The 19,193-nt window shown below is 40.0% G+C and overlaps 1 protein-coding gene across 1 annotated transcript; it reads right to left on the reverse strand.

Annotated features, from left to right (window-relative positions):
- Nucleotides 1-306: 306 nt before the first annotated feature.
- Nucleotides 307-1,257, reverse strand: LOC145452740 (allatostatin-A receptor-like). The gene has a single exon (XM_080330895.1). It carries the CDS (start codon nucleotides 1,255-1,257, stop codon nucleotides 307-309), a length of 951 nt encoding a protein of 316 aa, XP_080187021.1.
- Between the last annotated feature and the right edge of the window lie 17,936 nt (nucleotides 1,258-19,193).

Consider the following 19,193-nt stretch of genomic DNA (forward strand, 5'->3'; position numbering starts at 1 on the left):
CATCACAATCTAACGTTGTTATATGATAATCATACGACATTTCGATCCAGTTAAGTCATCATGAGAGACATGTTTCTGATGGCTTAGATCGTACTCTGAATAATGTCTACAGCTTGGACGGTATCTGACACGGACAGGAAGGCAAAAAGGTATAGCTATTTGAATTACCATTGTGACGTCAGATGCCTCCACACGACCCACTGTTCGTATTCGCCACTACAGCGAACCACTTTATAAAAGATCATATTAACACGAATCAGCACCTGTTACGGAGCTAGTATGAGTTGATACAATGTTCACAATCGTCTATTTGTTTTGAATTGTGGTCTCACTCCTTGATATTCCACATATCTTCTTCATTTCCCGTCTTAATTGATTCGAGCCGTAGTAGTATAGAAACGGATTGAGACATTCCGAGAGGCGGATTACTCCATGAGTTGTCAACGCCAGTGTCATCGTGCTGTATTCAGTCAAATCGTCATCACTTTTGAGAAAAAGGAATATTTTCGTTGCACAGTCGAATGTGTAGGCGACCAGGAAACTGACAACAACGATCATAAGCTGCTTAACTGCTCGTTTCTCCATTCGTTGCCGAGATTTAGTCGCCGATTGTGCAGATACAGGCGGCTTTCGTCCCAACAAGATCATTGCGGTAGCGATGCATAGTCCGGAAATAACCACCGTTGGAAGAAAAATTCCTGCAGTTGCAGAAAATGCAACCAGATTTTTCGGCAGGGTTGCATTTTCTCTGAAACTACACTTGAGCGTATCATCATCATCAGTTTCGGACACTTCAACCGCGAATAGATAGGGTGATATCAGCAACAATGACATCACCCATAGTGGGATGAGGGTGGAGGTGCATGTATGATGCGATGTTTCTCTTCTCGGTGACACAACATTGACTACAGTATGGAATCTGAACACTGTCAAAGCCAGCACTTGGTAGACTGTTGCGATCGATGTACCGATTTCCAAAGCCGTTGACAAGCTGCAGAAGATTTTCGGTAGCTTGAAGTCTGTTGATGAAAGGATAACCTCCACAAACAACGGACTGTTACAAGCTGCTGAGAGCAAGTCGGAAAAGCAAAGCCCGATGAGAATGGCGAAGAATACTGTGCGTTTCAAGTTTAGCAGCGTAAGTATCATCAGCAGATTTGCGACCACGCCAACTATTGCTAGAAACCAAAATGTCGTTCTGAAAGCAGCGAGCTCTATTGTAGTGTAAACAGGCTCAATTCCAGTAACATTTGCCATACTCCACGTTTCAGGCCAAGAATGCCTACTATGTATTAATAAATAGAGACTCGGCCGTCCTGATAAATTGATACATAGTACCGTCTAGCATTATATGACTGAAACTATAAAATGCAAATGAGGGGTATTCTAGATCTGTGTACGAATAAAAAAGCTCTACTCAGTGTACCGAAGGCCTACCACCAGAGGTGGTCAGTAACGAAGTACTTCTACTTTTTGGAAGTACTCAAGTAGTGTTCCTCCACTTATGGTACTTACTCAAGTAGATCTGATTTTCTCTACTTCTACTACGTAATATTTTGTGATCTACCTACTTTTTTTCGCTATTTACAGTTTGTCAACTAGAAGTAGTTTGATCCTCCACTACGAAAGATATCCTGAGGAATGTCGGAGCTGTTTTCACGGAGTACCAACATTTAATATTCATAAAAGTCAAATAGAGCCCAGAAATTTTGTTGCGCTTAGCGCACAGTAGTTACGGAGTGACAAATATGTTTTCGCGAAAATATCAGTGAATACTACCGTTTCGCAATCTAGCAATTACCTATCTTATCGTAATCTAGCAGCCCATGACATGTCCTGCTAATCTGGAAAATCCGGCTTTTTTGAACGTTACACCTGTTTTAGCAGATCACTTTTGAAGCTTTATGGACAAAAGACATGAAATAAAATTTTTCGCTTTTTAGAAGTGGTATTTGTATTTCTCTTTCAATTCTCAGTTTCAACTTTGAGTCCTAATTACTTTCAGTTCTTTTGCCTGCAGAACATACATGTTGAAGCATGAAAGCAAGTATAGTAATGCCTTTATTTTCCGGAAATAAAGCTACACTAAATATAACTTTTACGATTCACAATATTTGTTATTAACGTATACTAATCGTGCAAAGTGATGAAACCGTATCCGATACAACTTCTACGTAACGTATTTCTCTTCGCCTGAACTTGGGGCCTTATAATATGGGGTATAGGGCGCCATGCCATGATATTCTCTAAAACGGGGTCTTCTAGTAAAAAAGGGGTAGTATCGCATTTTCATATCGATACTATAATTTGCTTCCCATGATGCGAAAGAATGCTTATTCTGTCAAAAATTGATACCTCCTGAGATGTATCAATACGAATCAAGCTCTATGCACCTTTCGCATATCTCAATCCGCAGCTTTTGGCAGTCGATGCGAACGAATTAAGACTGTTTTCAAAACCACTTACTTACTTGAGTAGATTTAAAGTCAGACACTTCTACTTCTACTTCATGTAGTTTTAGGTGGCTTATGGAAGAAGTACTTCTACTCGTACTTGAGTAGATTTTTATCGTCGCTACTTCTACTTCTACTTGAGTAGCTTTCTTGACTAGTTTGACCACCTCTGCCTACCGCTTGCTTAAACTTCCCTAAAACCTACTCGTGCAACGATGTAAGTAAATAAAAATATGTTGATAGGGTTATACTTATTGCATTTACAAATTACGCGTTGAATGCACTCACCAAACAGTCTTACAAGCTCAACAACATCTATAGCACGCTGCTATCAGTTTAGTTAATATAGGGTTGCCATATTTTTGTGGTTCAAATTCCGGACACTATTTAGCGCCTACTAGCAATGAGGTATGGACACACTGTCAGTAAATATGACGTAACACTAGCATAAGTTCGCCTATCAACTGTATACAGGAGTGGGGTGGAACATAGGGTCTGAATTGGGCCATCTGCAAGGTGAGCTCTGGTGATTGCTTGGGTCTGCAACTAATTTCTTCACTGGCCGAATGAAATCGTCTGGCGGACCGTGTCCGGTCCGCCGGTCGTGTGTGTTGACAGCGCTGCCATACTGCCAGCCGTGTTTCAGTATACGTTGCAGTAAATTGGGCGCAACGCGAAGAAAAATTTCAAATAGCATAAATCTGCTTAAACCTAATATTGTGAAATCATAAATTTATGGTCATCCACAAAAAAATTTTGAGCGTACTTAAAGCCTTCAAAATTCCGGACATTTAGGCATATTTTAGAATTTCCTCCCAGACGCAATTTTTACAGTCAAATTCCGGAGATGTCGCGGTAATTCCGGACGTACGGCAACTCTAAGCTAAGGTACTACTTTTCGTTGTTTTTCGTAATGATCATGTTCAAATCATGTGTGGATTGTGATGTCATTGTAAAAATCCAACTTGTTCTTGTCTTCCAGGGCTGACAAAATCGAGCAACTGAGTGATTCGATTTCAAATCGAGAACTGGGCCTCGGATATATATAGAGCAGGGGTCAGGAACATGTGGGCCATATATGGCTCTTTTTGTGATAGGAAATGACTATCTGATAAATTTTCAATTTGACACATAATGCGCATCTTATTTATCAACATAACTGCCACTTCTTTATCAATTTTTCAAACCGTCAGAATATGATCATTCTTGTGTTAGCTGAGACAAGTCTTTCAGAGGACAAGTCAGTGGCGTATCCATGATGTTGTACGTTGTCAGAACTAGCTTTTCAAAATCCTAAAATTGATGTCAGTGGTTCTTAACCTTTTTTCCTGCAGTGCCCCTTTTCGGAAATTGTTTGGGTCTGGTGCCCACCCCCGTATTTTAGGGACGGTAGTAAAAATAAACAGGTTAAAGATCGAAGTACGCTCGTTTTTTTCGGGTTGGGACTTCACTATTGGCAATAGCTTGAATCGCGCCCGAGGACCACTCGACTAATAAACGATATAATAATAGTGTGCTATATCCGGGCACGGGTTGATACCATTTGGTTCGAGCCCGGTATACACATCCCGAATTCACCTTTGCGACTGGAAATGCTGGGACGTTAGTTGTATTGGGTTTGTTTTGTTGGTTTTTATGACTAGTAAATCAATGGAGAATGTGCTAGAGATCTTTGCTGACATTAAATTTAGTACGGCGCCTAATTATTAACTTTAACATAAGTGTATTACAAACAAAGCAACCCATTTTTTATAACTTTCATGTGAGGTTACGGCAGGGTTACCATATTTTGGAATCGAGAAAGGAGGACAATTTTTCAAAATGTTCAGACTTACAATACTGGAGTAAAATTCGGAAAAAATGTTAAATTTTCCACGACATCGTGCTGGTTGGTTGACTAAAAAGAAAAAGGTAAACTTTCCGGATCAACTCCAGAAATACAGATTTTCTTTCACACTTTGCGTTGGCTGACTAAAAAAAGGTCGTCACTTTCGTTCGAACCACGAATTCCCTATTTCGCGTCATTCATGCCCATTTTCACTCGAATCTATCCACTGTCTTAGCTCTAAAAGTTGTAAAGGAGGACAAATTGTCAAAAAGGGGGACATTTAGGCGTCTGTGGAGGACAATTTCAAAAACCGGAAAAAGGAGGACAAATCCTCCTAAATGAGGACGTATGGTAGCCCTAGGTTACGGTCACAACACCAAACAGTAGCCTATCATTCTTTATGATACGTTGAAGAAATATTCCGAAGATTTAATCTTGTAGCAAATATATTAAGTTAATCATTTTGTCCGAAAAGCTTCAAAACATCTTTCAAGTACAAAGGGCTATCACTCTTAAAAGTGGTATAGCGCCTCTTTCTTCGATTTCGACACGCTGTTAGCTGCGCGATCAAATATCTAGTTCGAAACATTTTGTGGAAAATAACTCGAGCTAGCGTGACGGGAGTATTTTAGCGGGGAATTGGCGATCTGAAGGTACACGCAAATAATTTTTCATGAATTATTATAAAGTACTGTATACATGGAATCGTGTTGAAAACATTGACGGTAGCTATTTCCTGCACAGCGCCACGAAAACTTTCGAGAGTTGACAGATTTTGTCGAATTTTAATTTGCAATGAGAGCTCAGATATAAAGAACTGTTGTTTAAAGAGCTTCTTGGAGGTACAACTTCAATATACAATTGAATAGTATATTCATATTGAAATGAACCCGACTATTTTCGGCTGACACTCGTCAGGGATAATCGTCAGCAACTAGTGGAGAATTGAAAAGAACATTGTGTATCAACAATCGTATCACAAAATATGACGTCACCAGATTGAAATTTCGAATGAGAGAGCGTTCAATGTAGGCTACTATTTTCAGGTGGTACACGAACTTCTTTTGGTGACAGAGTTTGGGTTGGTGTATTTTGATAAAAGTCGACTCCAAGGCACACAAATGGAAGTGTGAACGGCCCTCCCAACGACGCGAAATCGCACAAATCGGATTATCTAACAGTTGTTTGCCAATTGCAGAAATTACTCCCTGCACTTCAACAAAGTAATGCAGTGTACGAATATAAGTGCTACTGTGATTGTGGCTACTTGGGAAGAACGTCAAAGCGTCTGCAGGAACGCATAAACCAGCATGTCCCCAGATTTATCAGAACACGTGCATCAGGCTCGGTGGAAAGCTCACCCTTAACTCATCCGCTTAAGCTTGATGCTGACAAAGGTCATTAATTCTGCCATCGGCAAACATCTGTTGGATAATCCGATTTGTGCGAATAATTATCGAGACGACAGATTTCGCGTCGTTGGGAGGGGCCGTTCACACTTCCATTTGTGTGCCTTGGAGTCGACTTTTATCAAAATACACCATCCCACACTCTGTCAACAAAAGTAGTTCGTGTACCACCTAAAAATAGCACATTGAACGCTCTCTCATTCGAAATTTCATGCTGGTGACGTCATATTTTGTAATACGATTGTTGATATACAATGTTCTTTCCAATTCTCTACTAAATGCTGACGATTAACCCTGACGAGTGTCAGCCGAAAATATTCGGGTTCATTTCAACATGAATATACTATTCAATTAGAACTGTTGTTCTGCTATATAATCATATGTCCTTATTGCACCCTCTACTGTAACGCCATTGTTGTTCGGTGCCACCCATAACGCCCACCTGAGCCAAGCGCCCGCATATCGCCCTCTGAGCGTTTCCACCACCTTCAAAATCCAAATCGCCCCTTGAGGGCGCTAGCGGTCAGGTTAAGGAACACTGATTCATGTCATATATTGCCAGTTGATATTTGCTTATTTTCACGTCAGGTTCTTGTGCTAAATGAGCGAGTTTACACGAGAAATATCTACCATCCCATTACATATATGTTATGTAAAGCACATCAAAATAGCATCGTCATTTAAATATTTTTCTTCAAGAAAAACACTAGTTTTACCGAAAATACACTAGGTGAAGTCAAATAACACTAAGAATGGCACCACTGCTCGTGAAGCTACGATACTCGATATCACATGCCATTACGCGATGAGTTGATTTACAAGAGAAGGACGTACACATGGTGAGTGGGTGACGCATATATGACTCCCTTCGAAGTGACTTTCTCGATTACAAACATCCACATTGCCGATGTTCAGGTAGCTTGCTGGTACTTCCGTTATAATATAGGCTTGTAGCGGCGGTATGTTACCGCCGAATAATACGACAACGCAATTAGAAAGTTACCCAAAATATTTTCTCCGTCACTGAAACTATCATTCAGGTTCGACTGAGCTGATTTAACCGTGTACACTTTTAATAAAACAATTGACGTAAGTCAGGGGTGTTCACCATTTTATTTATTCACGACCGCATTTCGATTACTTATGGTCGCATTCCAGCGGACGATCGTAGTGGACCACCAAACGATAAATATACATATTAAATTGACTACCGGGGGACTTTTCATCACCCTCGACAGCCCGTGTGATTTCTGTACCATCACTCTTTGCTTGTGAGCTAACTTGCACCAATGGGCATGAAAGTTTCTAATTGTAGAAATAGAAATCAAAAGACTCCCACAACAACTTTTGGCGTTGTCAGTTTAGATCATCATCATCTAACTCCTTTCTAGATAGATTTTCAGAGGTAGAGTTTTAGACATTGCCGATGATTTTGAAGCATTTTATACATTATCCTCGGCTACTAAAACTTGCAATTTAGAATAATTCGATTTACCAACTATAAGCACATAAATTATACCAATTAACAACAAAACTTGTCGTCAGATCTATCGGACCAACAGCTGTTGGAAAAACACCGCAATAAATAACCATGCTCAGTTGCATACTCACAGCAATGGTGGTGACTTACAATAAACCCCAGTGACAATCATGGGAAAGTCTGACACTGCACTACGTTAGCACCAATAACAAAAAACGTTCGTGATCAACCAAACTTCTGGGGTGAAGCAATCCCATTTTTAAGACTGGTCGCTTCAACTCTGTCCATTCATTCAGTTCATTCCAAAAACCTCACGCATAGCCTGCTATACATCCTTATAGATTACGATATTCTCGAAGGCGCCGGATTACGGCAAGGTGAATTCTGGACTCATCTATTTATTGATATCAGCTTATTATACGCACCGAAATCGTGGGTATTGTTGTTTATGATACCCATGGTGTTTCGACTATAGTATAGATTGGAGATTTTCACACCGGGCCGATATTATTTATTATGATTCCGTATTTACCGACTTGTAGTTCGGGCCTCTTCTCGGCTTTTTAAGACACCGCTTGCACGGATCACGTGGCGAGGAGGAGCCTTGATAAGCCTAGTCAAGCCATGACTCGAGTCATTCCAACACTGCTTGTAGCACGGCCAACTTCTAGGCTTTTATAAGACACCGCTTAGACCAGTGGTTCCCAAACGGTGGGGAATTCCCCACTGGTGGGGAATTCAATGGTTTCTGGTGGGGAATAGACGCATCTGTTCAAAATTATATACAGCAGGACATATTCCCGGAGACACATGCGCAATTACCGTTACCAGTTAACTACTCTGGAATGTATGTATCGAAAATTATATTGCGTGTTGTTCACAAAACCTCATTTTAACTCTGGATGACCAATGATGGCGTCACAATCGCATCCAGCACGACTAGTCTGACGTGAAATCATGCTTTCGCGAAATTTTGAGCGTTACTGGTATCGGTTCACGATACGTGTTATGTTGCAATTATAGGCGATTGTCTTGCCTACTGGTGTGGTTGTGTGTCTTGTTTAGTCAAACCAGCAAATAGCAGCTCTATGATGACAAAAGTGTTGGGTAGTGGGGAACAGGACCGTAGCTGCCGCACCCAAACCCCCCAATTGGGGGGGTGAACTCAAAGGGGCAAAAAATTATTTCGTGAATTAACATAAATTATATAGTATTTTTTTGAAATTCATGCCAATTTTTCAAAATATTTTCGCGCTTAATTATTGAGTACCCTTCCCCCACGAAAATACGTAGAATTTATAGAAATGGAGACTTCGACGTCGGCCATTACTGCGCCCCGACGCACCAAGACATATGAAGTTATAGGCCATGTAACATGCAACTACGAGAAGTGTGCCAGAACGATCAGCAGCGAGAAGACCTTGGCCGAGAACGATTGCCCATGTGGTGAGGTGACCGAGAACTTCGATATATATACAATATACATATATGTTTAATTGTCCATAGGCGGCTAAATGGCATGCGCCGAATGTTTCTGTCCTGGCGATCAGAACCCCACAGGACAAATGCCATCACGCAGGTAAAAATCTGATTACGTGAGCATAGATAGAGAGGGGATAAAAAATTGATAGCAAAATATATGCAATTCCAGATCATATTAACCGATTCAAACATGAATTTTATAAATATTTCGCGCTTCGCGCGTTTAGTCGAAATAAGGCGACGCACTAAACAGTAGACCCAATTTAGATGATAAGTAGCGGGGGAAAGTGTATAAGCTCGGGGGCTGAGGGGGAAGCCCCCAGTTGGGTTTATCACTCTGTAGGGGGCCCAAGACAAACGTATTTTTAGAGGGGTGCTTACGAAGTGCTGTTACGGTCCTGGTGGGGAATGAAGGCTCGGAATAAATCTGAAGTGGGGAATGAAGACAAAAAGGTTGGGAACCACTGGCTTAGACGGATGATATGGCGAGGAGGAGCTGGAATAGATAAACCTTCAAGACGACGATGATGACTACTTAAAAACGCTGTAATCATCGTAATCGAGTACGATTACAAATCAACTATAGTCCCATAACCCATGTCTGGGTATAATACGAATACAAAAACAGCCCTAATTGAACTATAAATATGTGATATTGACAATTCCTTATTTGAGTTTATAATCTTAGTTCAGTTAGGCTGCGAAAGGAACCAGAACAAAAGTGACTTGTGCAAGTACAACGTAAGAATCCATTCATTTCCTTTACAAACACATCACGCGACTTGATATGAATTGCAGACTGCGGTTCTTGTGGGACTGCGGGTGTTTGTGTGCGAATTAGGTATACGTAGAAAAGACTAGTAGATGAAAAGGTGTATGGGGGAAGTCTTCCCAGGAGCTAGGTTGATTAGCCTTATTAGGCACGAAGGCCAGAGTTTTTTGAGTGGATGGTGTCACGGCTCTGCCCTACCCAACAAGTTGTGGATTTGGCCCTTAATCGACAAAATATCTCTGACAACCCTCTATGATGTCACTGCTTCTCTATTAGGCTATGAAATTGCGAATATTCTTGTGGTGACTATATGATATACCTGGTGTGAAATCTGACGATTGGGTTTGTTTAGGATTGATAGACATACCAGGTGGCTTATAGACTCGACTCTGCTCATTTATTATAACAATTTATCTCGATATTTGGTAGTGGAATGTTTGAGTTCATCATGTCGCCTGGTCAGAACTCTAACCTCCAAACTCGTGTCCATGGTCTATCTAAAAGCCGTGTTATTTTTGGCATTTTCCAGATTTTATTTTCGACAATTTTGGCATCGCTATGTATTCATATTTATAGATTCGAATTAACCATATCAAACGCTTCAGTTGGGTCTTTCTTAGGAAACGGAGCCACAAAACATTCAGTATCCACACTGTGCCATCAAACAGAAAGATTTATATCCGAATTGAAGACGATGTTAGAGACTAAATTTACCTGATACAAAACTGAGTGTTTCTGCGAAATCTATTCTCAATAGTCGATTCACTATGCGTGCGAATTTACCGGCATTCACACTGGTCACAATACTTATGATAACAATTCAAAAGGGTTTCTGACACGTTTGGATCGCAGCCTTCACTAAGAAAGGAAGGAATTTAAATAGGTATGTAAGGTACGTATATAACTGAAGGCCTTTTGCACAATGTCTGTTCATTGGTGAAACTATGAACCTATTGGGAATCGTGACACAATCTATCAGTTATTGAACAATGAACAAGCAGACAGTTTTCAATTGCAAGGTAAAAGGGAATGAAATTAGGTATATGCACATTGAGCTAAATCAGTGGTTCCCAGCGTGGGCGATTTGGCGGTCTAGGGGGGCGGAAATTCCGAAGGGGGCGATGGGCAGTTTTGGCATTTGATATGCCAAAAATAACACGGCCTGGTTATCTATCATAAGGGCGATTTTAACGTGCGGGAAGCGATGATCGTCTTGCCACAAGCACCCAGTTGAATATTTCACCCTCAAATGGTATCATAGTTTTGACATGCAACATCAGTTAGAAACAATATAAATTACCAACCATCATATTTGCGATTCATATGTCGTCAAATAAATACGGTGGACATTTAAACCTATATCGCAGTAGTAGCCAACAACATTTATTTGCTGTGTGATTCGCCGACCCTGTTGCCAATTATATTCAGGTGTTATGTACTTCACTATCTGGATCACTACATTCCTTCTCCTTCGGTAATAAGCTATCAGTTACTGATTTCAGAAGCCGCAGCAGTGATTGCCATGCCAGTTTTTCCAAATCTGGCCCACAAATTACAAAACGAATTGTACTGTAGCTAGGAGGACTGTTTAATGTCCTCATCGATCAAACTTAATCACAGTGTTGAAAAGTTTAATCGTATGCTGTTGCATGTAAGATATGTATACATCATACGTAATGACAGGCGGTTCTATCTTAACATTCAGAAATACGGGTCTCCGTTTCGAAGACAATGAGGATCGTATGCCATATAAGTACTACGTGCTTTGTGCATTGTGTAAGGACAGTTTACATTCGCTACTGGATTCATGATAATTGACATTCCCAGGCAATTACTGAGGTTATCATGTGGAATCGATACAGTTGGATCGAACTGAACCGCCCTCGGTCAAGATTTTTCTTCAATCCCTGCACTTTTGAAAAATTCTATGCCAAATTACTGGTCTGGAAGCAGTTTAACGACTCTGAGACAGGTAAATTTGAAAACGTTTGTCCCGTAATGTAATTTTCCAAAGACTGACGATTTAAGTTTTACGGAAAATTCCCTTTGTGGTGATCGCTATCGTCTCATTTTGGTTTTGTTATTATTGCTTAATTGGTTGATTGTCTGAACGTTATCTGCTCTAGGCCTAGGTATAAAACTATTGCGTTTCCATTCATTGTTTATCTTAGTAAATAAAATTGTTGTGAATCTAATTCACCTCAATACAACTCAGAGGTGGTCAGTAACGAAGTACTTCTACTTTTTTGAAGTACTCGAGTAGTTTCCCTCTACTTCTGGTAGTTACTCAAGTAAATCTGATTTTCTCTACTTCTACTTCTACTTCTACTTCGTAATATTTTGTGATCTACTTACTTACTTTTCGCTCTTTTCAGTTTGTCAAGTAGAAGTAGTTTAATATTCCAATAAGAAAGATAGCCTGAGCAGTTTCATGGCTGTTTTCACAGAGTATCAACCTTTAATTTTCATAAAAGTTGCGTAAAGTCTAGAATTTTCGTAGCGCTTCGCGCTCACTAGACTAATATGATTTCACGAACGTATCAGTGAATATAATTTAGGTAGCGGGTTGCGTGGTTCCGTTCACACCGCATTGTCGCCCATATGAAATGTTTCACAGTAAATATGGCCCATCATAGCGTTTGAAACTACCGTTGCGCAATCTAGCATTTACCTATCATATCGTAAACTAGCAACCCATGGCGTGTCCTAATCTGGAAAAGTGGACTCTGACTTTTTTTTAGCTTTACATCTGTTTTAGCAAACCACTGTTGAAAGTTTCTGGACAAAATACGTGAAATAAATTTTCCGCTTTTCAGAAGTAGTATTTTTATTTATTTTTCAATTCCCAGCATCATAGTTTGAGTTCTAATTAGTTTCAGTTCTTTTGTCTGGAGAACATATAGGCCGACATGCTGAAGTATTTATTTTCCGAAAATAAAGCTACACTATGTGGCATTTTTACGATCAGCCATATTTTTATAAACGTTTACTAATCGCGCAAAGTGTTAACACCGTATCCGACACCGTATTGCTCTTCGACCAATACTACGGGCCTTATAATATGGGGGAGGGCGCCATACCGTGATATTTTCTAAATCGGGGTGTACGAGTAAACGGAGGGTTAGCATCGCGTTTCCATGTCAATGCTATCATTTTCATTCCATGATGCGGACGAATGCTTATGCTGTCGAAAATTTATACCTCCTGGGATGCATCAATATGAATCAAGCTCTTCACCTTTCGCATGGCTCTATTTGCAGCTTTTGACAGTCCATGTTAACGAATTACGATCGTATTCACAACTACTTACTTACTTGAGTAGATTTAAAGTCAGTCAATTCTGCTTCTACTTCAAGTAGTTTTAAGCTGCTTTTAACAGAAATACTTCTACTCGTACTTGAGTAGATTTTTGCGTCGCTACTTCTACTTGAGTAGCTTTTTTGACTACTTTGACCACCTCTGTTACAACTGCACAGCAGAAATTCGATGCCATGCTCGATTCGGGAGCTGCCGAATGTTTCATCAAACTTGATATTGCTATTAAACTCGGTTTGTTTCCATAGGGACCAAGTTACAGTATCAAATTGGCTTCAAACAAATGCGTCACCGATGTTCTAGGACAGTGCTCTTCAACCTTTTTCGGTCTGGTAAACCCTTTTAATGTTTACTCAAAACTCGTACACCCCTGACCACTTAATACACCGATTCCTTATTAAGCCGCATTTCGATTAGCAAGCGGCCGCATTCCAGCTGAGCGAGTCGTCATGGTCCATCTGGACGACAAATACTCATGTTAAATTGGCTACCGGGAACTTCGCACCGTGGAGAGCACTTGTGGTGTTTTGTGCCATCACTAATTTCTTGAGATATATACCATCCGTATTAAAGTTTCTTACCGTAGAAGCAGAACATCCCGACAGGCTTACTATATATGCACCAATATCCCCAGTATAAATGTCAGGAAAAGTTTTCTTCAACCTCTTGACTGAATTTGTCGATAATGTTAGTAGTCTCACATGTAACTGTCGAAATTTTATTAATTCTCAGCCCGCGTGATCAAATTAACCGGTAGAGCTGATGGAGGGGTATCTTCGAAAAAAAAATGGGCACAAAATTAATAATTCTGCATCTTCCGGTTTTTATTTATCACTTTGTTGCATGTTATTTTTTGACCTCCCATCAAGATTTTCGGTATAGTCAAAATATATTTGAATCGCCCAAACGTACCAGATAAACGTTCATTCGCGTGACGCACACGATTCCAACTTTGTATTTGTTATGGGGGCATCATTTTCCTCTGCGTTTCGCATTTGTACAGTGGGGCTCCGATGACAAGAGCTAATTTTTAAAAACTTTGAAAGCTGAACATATGCTTAATTTGTGCACGACTCCTTTGTATTGAGCTGAGTTCTATGCCCCGTGTTTGGGTAGCGACCCATACTTTACGAGAACCTGTTTTGCAGCATGCCCACATTATTTTACTGGCAGTCCAATGGGAAAATGTTTAGTATTTTCGATCAAATGGTTTCCGTCATGGATATTATGTAGGTCGCCCGCTCTCCTTTGATTTGTTTGCTTTTCGTGATATGAAACGGATGTTGTCTAGTTTATATAGTCATCATTCATCACCTTTATCGTTCATATTATTATTTATGTAATACTATTTTGAATATTTGGTGACTCTCTGCTGTGAGCTTGACCTGCAATCACACAACATCAAGAGCAAAATACGCTACATGTATAGGTATCATCAGTGAATTAAGCTTATGCAACCAATCAATGAAATTGATATAAAGAATGTATCATTGTCTAATGCAAAAATCTAGCAGGGGTACAGGGGTCCATCTTGATCTGATATGTTTATTGTATCATTAAAACCAAGTCCGTGCGATTGAGGTGTTGGCTACCGTATATCTTGTTAATGGGGTGTTATCGATAGCAAGTATAGAAATCCGTTTTACACTCCGCTCAATATCAATGTAGCAATAGTCAGACGCCAAATACATTTTCCGGTCTTGCCTAAACCGTAAAGACGTAAGCTCATATTCTCTTGCAAGTTCTCGTAGCAATTGTTTGCAAGGCGACGGAAGATATGGATTTTATTATAGCATTTGATTACTCCAGTTGATACATTCGGCGACATCAAAATCACTATGTACTCCAGCATTGTGGCATGATGACTGAGTCCTCGCTCGGTGTCGTGTACATTATTATATCACTGAAATGTGGGGTTGGAATATGCAGTATGACGTCACGTGACGTCATAGGTTCCCGTTCGCGTTCACACGAAACTGAATGTTTCAGAGGTTCACACCATCCCTACCGTTAACCATATATACCAGCCGGGAGGTCACGAGATAAGTACATGCAACAGATTCATCGAATACAACACCCGCTCCCCTCCAGCTGTATATTTAAAAAAACAGCAAAGCCCTTCGAATTCATAAAATTTGCTCGAAGAAAGAGGACAAAAATGAACATTTGGAAGTTTTGAAACACGAACTAATCAAATCTGGCTACGATCAACAGCTGATAAGGAATCAAATAAAAAGGGCCCTCAATGTACCACGAGAAAAACTCCTTGATTGCAGCCGAAATCACAATGAGGAAACTCAAGATCGCAGAGTGCCGCTGGTCACTACTTATTTCCCGGGAGCAGAAAAGCTCCGTAAGATTTTACGAAAACATCAGCGAATACTAATCAACGATCCGAAATGCAATGAAGTGTTCCCGCAAAGACCTATTCTAGCCATACGTCAACCACGCAACTTGCGTAACATTTTGGTAAATAGTAGGCTACCTCGGTCAAGACGAGAAAATGGCGTGGAAAATTGCGGACAGCCATCATGCAAGACGTGTGCTATTCTCAATCACAGCACCGTGATTACAAGAGGACTCGCCCGGCACAACATCAAAGGCCATTTTACTTGTAAATCAAGTAATGTCGTATATTTGATTCGCTGTCGAAAAGGATGTACGAATGCATGGTACGTAGGAGAAACCAGTCAACCTCTCCACAAGAGAGTAAATGGTCACCGACATGATATCTCGAAAGGTAACAAATCGAAGCCTGTCGGTGATCATTTTTCTTCCGCTGGGCACTCGGAGAGCGACATGACTGTCAATGTATTGGTCGGGAACATGGAAGACGCTACTCTCCGCAAGGCTACAGAACAAAAATATATCGACAAATTTGATACTTTCCGACAAGGGCTGAATATAGATAGAGGATGTATGTCTCACTACACCATGAATGTTTGACTTAACGCCTTTTGTTCTTTTCAAATTAGCATATAACACCTTATCCAATCCGATTTTAGGCACACAACTCACTATTTGCATTTCAAATCAAAACTTGATACTTGTGTCTATGACGCCATAGAGTACATGACTTCGGAATCTAGAATTTCTCACTCCCTATGATGTCATAATATGTATATGTTCAAATTGAAAATATTTTTGCGTTGCTCTTTTTGCGTTACTTTCGCTTTGACACCTGATGAAGGAGCAGCGCTCCGAAAGCTCGTGTAACTAATAAAGTTATATTCATTCGCAAGTGGACGTTAAATAGAGTGTGAAAGCTACCAAGGTCTTACGTTTATATATATCGTCTGCTATCGGCGCAACAAAGTAAAAAAAAAAATGTAAATCATTAGCATGACCTATACTTTCAAAGACGCCTCCACACTTAGCTCTGCCGTTAAATATGATCCACTGGACAATTATATGATACGGAATTACTAATATTATTGCCAAAATTCGGTCATGAATTAGGAAGTTCAATCGCGCTTCGCGTCACTACAAGATATACATGGAGTGCCTCTGCGTGGCAAAGACGTGAGGCTTTGGAGTAGACGTGACATGGGATGTGTAGTGGACGAAACCCGCCATAAGTTCGGTTTATCGCCCTATGGGATATTCAATACCAGTGCAATTAACAATATCATTGACCAAATTCAATCATTAACGTTGCAGAATTTTCCGGCTTCTCGCGAAAGTAGAGGAGTACTGATATTCCATTGCATTATGTTTGTGGGTAAAAGATCACCCTAAAAGTTGGCTACGCCCTTGATACGCATATCAATAGTTTCCAACCCCTTTCGTCACGAATTCATTGTGGGAACTTTTCAAGCTCATGGACACCGGGATCATTGCAATTGGGGTTAGATTTTGCAATCGGGCCCATTCTAATTATTTACTTTGTGAAGCATGTAGTTATTTCATGACTTCCGGTGAAAGGATATTGGAATGCAAACACGCACGACATCAAACTAAATTTTTAAAAATCCAATTTTCAGACGGACGTGATTTCAAATCGGGGTGCTTTAATCTCCACTGTGTAGAATCGTAGATCATGTTCTAATGACGGGCCTATTCGGTGCTGACTATACCGACGACCAGATATATCAATATCGAAGGTTTCGGCGAACCAGCGACGGTTATGTTGGGTCAAGGTTTTATCGCTACCGATCTTTGTACAACCGTGCGGCGTGTCGCTCAAAACTTCATGCCTTCCCATGTCCCGGCGCGTGAGAGGGTTGTCCACGAAATACCTGTGCGTATTAGCCCCGCCCCCGCACCTTGCACACACTTATAGGAAACCAGAGGTGGTCAAAGTAGTCAAGAAACCTACTCAAGTAGAAGTACAAGTAGCGACGAAAAAATCTACTCAAGTACGAGTAGAAGTACTTTCTCCATGAGCAACCTAAAACTACTTGAAGTAGAAGTAGAATTGACTGGCTTCAAATCTACTCAAGTAAGTAAGTAGTTGTGATAACGATCGTAATTCGTTCGCATGGATTGTCAAAAGGTGCAAATTGAGTTATGCGAAAGGTGCCGAGCTTGATTCATATTGATGCAGACCAGGAGGTATCCAATTTTCGACAGCATAAGCATTCGTCCGCATCATGGGATGAAAATGCTACTATTGATCTGGAAATGCGATACTAATCCTCTGTATACTCGAACAGCACGTTTTAGAAAAAATCATCGATCGCGCCCTCCTCCATATTATAAGGCCCGCAGTTTAGTCAAAGAGAAATACGGAGAAGTTGTATAGGATACGGTGTAAACACCATGCGCGATTACTATAAACGGTAATAAAAATATGGTGAATCGTAAAAATGTCTTATTGCCTAGCTTTATTTCCGCAAATTAAAGGCATTACTACACTTGCTTTTATACTTCAACATGTATGTTATCGAGACAAAAGAATTGATATTAATTAGAACTAAAAGTATATGCATGATGCTAGGAATTGATAGTGGAATATAAATACTACGTTACGTTATTTAAACGTTATGATGAGCAATATATACTGTGATAAAAATATTTCATATGGGCGAAGGGCCACAATGCGGTGTGAACGGAACCACGCCAACCCGCTACCTAAATTGTATTCACCGATACTTTCGTGAAATCATACTGGTTACTCCGTATCCACTGCGCGCGATGCACGACGAAAATTCTGGGCTTTACTCAACTTTTATGAAAATTAGATGTTGATAATCCGTGAAAACAGCCCCGAAATCCCTCTTGCTATCTTCCTGATTGGAGGATTAAACTACTTCTACTTGAAAAACTGAAAATAGCGAGAAGTAAGTAATTAGATCACAAAATATTATGAAGTAGAAGTAGAAGTAGCGAAAATCAGATCTACTTGAGTAAGTACCAGAAGTAGAGGAAAACTACTTGAGTACTTCGAAAAAGTAGAAGTACTTCGTTACTGAACACCTCTGTAGGAAACCATCCCAGCTGCCCACGACGGCGTTGAACGATAACAGGAATATACTATTCTATCCTAATTGCGAATACAGTTCGACTCATTTCTGTCAATTTTGCACATTGAAATGTCCTTGAATGTGGAAGGTACGACCCTGCTCTTTCCCGATTTCTCTTGTCTGAATATTACGCGCAAAAGTGAGTGCTTTGCAGAGAAACCAATGTCGTACAAATCTTATTATGACATCAAGTCAATTTGTAAACACAAACCGGAAAATTTCATCGATCAAACCGTATTGTCGTAATCAATTTTAGGCGTGCCTATATTACCCAACATAGGGATCTTAGACTAGAACACACATTTTCTCTAGGAGATCTCGAGAAATTTATTTTGCTGCCTGAAATTCATCAAAAATTACATACGTTAATTAGGGATCTTCAATTATGACTTTTTTCTCAAATCGTAACGGCTACTTGAAAAATTTTTAGGTTGCCCAATTTAAGCCTGCACACCAAATTTGGTTCAATTCCAACCAGTAGCCGCATTGTTACAGGTGAAGAAAGTTTCTATTTATTATATAAAAATGAATAACAAAAAATCGGAAAATTTTCTGTTCACCCCAAAAAATTGTGAGGTTGTCCATAGAAACGATGTTCGCCAAATTTGGTTCAATTACAACCAGTGAAAGCGGAGTTATTGCCGTCGAAAATTTTGGATTCGAATAAAATAGTATTTACGGTGAGCACCATTATAATAAACATTTAAAAAATTGGTCACCGTAAATTCTATTTCATTCATAATCCAAATTTTTCGACGGCAATAACTCCGCTTCCACTGGTTGGAATTGAACCAAATTTTGCGAACATCGTTTTTATAGACAACTTAACACTTTCGTGGGTGAACAGATGATTTCCATTTTTTTGTTATTTATTTTTATATAATAAATAGAAACGTTCGTCTCCTGTAGCAATTCTGCTACTGGTTGGAATTGAACCAAATTTGCTGCGTAGGCTTAAATTAGGTAACCTAACAATTTCATCAAGTAGT

Source organism: Botryllus schlosseri, chromosome 12 (genome assembly GCF_051294905.1).
Source record: "Botryllus schlosseri isolate E-star chromosome 12, Bs_hap1, whole genome shotgun sequence".
NCBI classification, from domain to species: domain Eukaryota; kingdom Metazoa; phylum Chordata; class Ascidiacea; order Stolidobranchia; family Styelidae; genus Botryllus; species Botryllus schlosseri.

Coding starts and splice junctions, on each gene's coding strand:
- LOC145452740 (XM_080330895.1), bottom strand. CDS start 1,257: ATGGCAAATGTTACTGGAATTGAGCCTGTTTACACTACAATAGAGCTC.